Source organism: Plasmodium reichenowi, assembly GCF_001601855.1.
Source record: "Plasmodium reichenowi strain SY57 chromosome Unknown, whole genome shotgun sequence".
Lineage (NCBI taxonomy): Eukaryota > Apicomplexa > Aconoidasida > Haemosporida > Plasmodiidae > Plasmodium > Plasmodium reichenowi.
The window spans coordinates 1-528 of NW_017962322.1; the positions used below are offsets into that span (position 1 = coordinate 1).

Below are 528 nucleotides of genomic sequence, written 5' to 3' on the forward strand. Positions count from 1 at the left end.
GTTTTTGTTTTTCCAGCTCTTATATCCTAAACTTCCAAATAAACCACCTAAGGTTATAGCCAAAGCAACAGCAGCAGTAGATATGATGATTTTCTTTTTCTTCAAAAGTTTTTCTAATGTTCTGTCGATATCCTTCAACGCTCTCTTATCATCATTTGCAGAAAAAAGGTTAAGAGTTAAAACACATCCTAATAAGCTAACGATTAAGATAATGTTTAAAAGAACGGTATGCCTAGAAACCTTCATTTTGTCGGAAATCGGATAAGAAGAAAAAAAATAATATAAAAATAAAGTTTTTTTAAATATATATATATATATATATATGTATATTCTTTGTTCGTCTTCTTTGTGTTTGGGAATGTAAGGAAAATAATTTTCATAAAAATATATATGTATCTTTTAAATATAAAAAAAAAATATATATTCTGTCGAAAATAGTATGTAAAATAATAATCGATAAAAGAAAAAAAATTATTCTTAAATATAAAAATGGAATATTTCAAGAACAACTCGAAAAATAAATTTTTT

General features: G+C 23.9%; 1 protein-coding gene across 1 annotated transcript; it reads right to left on the reverse strand.

Annotated features, from left to right (window-relative positions):
* On the reverse strand, positions 1–246 carry PRSY57_0014000 (early transcribed membrane protein 10.3; the record flags this gene model as incomplete). The annotated part of the gene is made up of 1 exon (XM_012907752.2): positions 1–246. A coding segment is annotated over one exon (246 nt), but the record flags the coding sequence as incomplete, so codon positions are not given.
* Between the last annotated feature and the right edge of the window lie 282 nt (positions 247–528).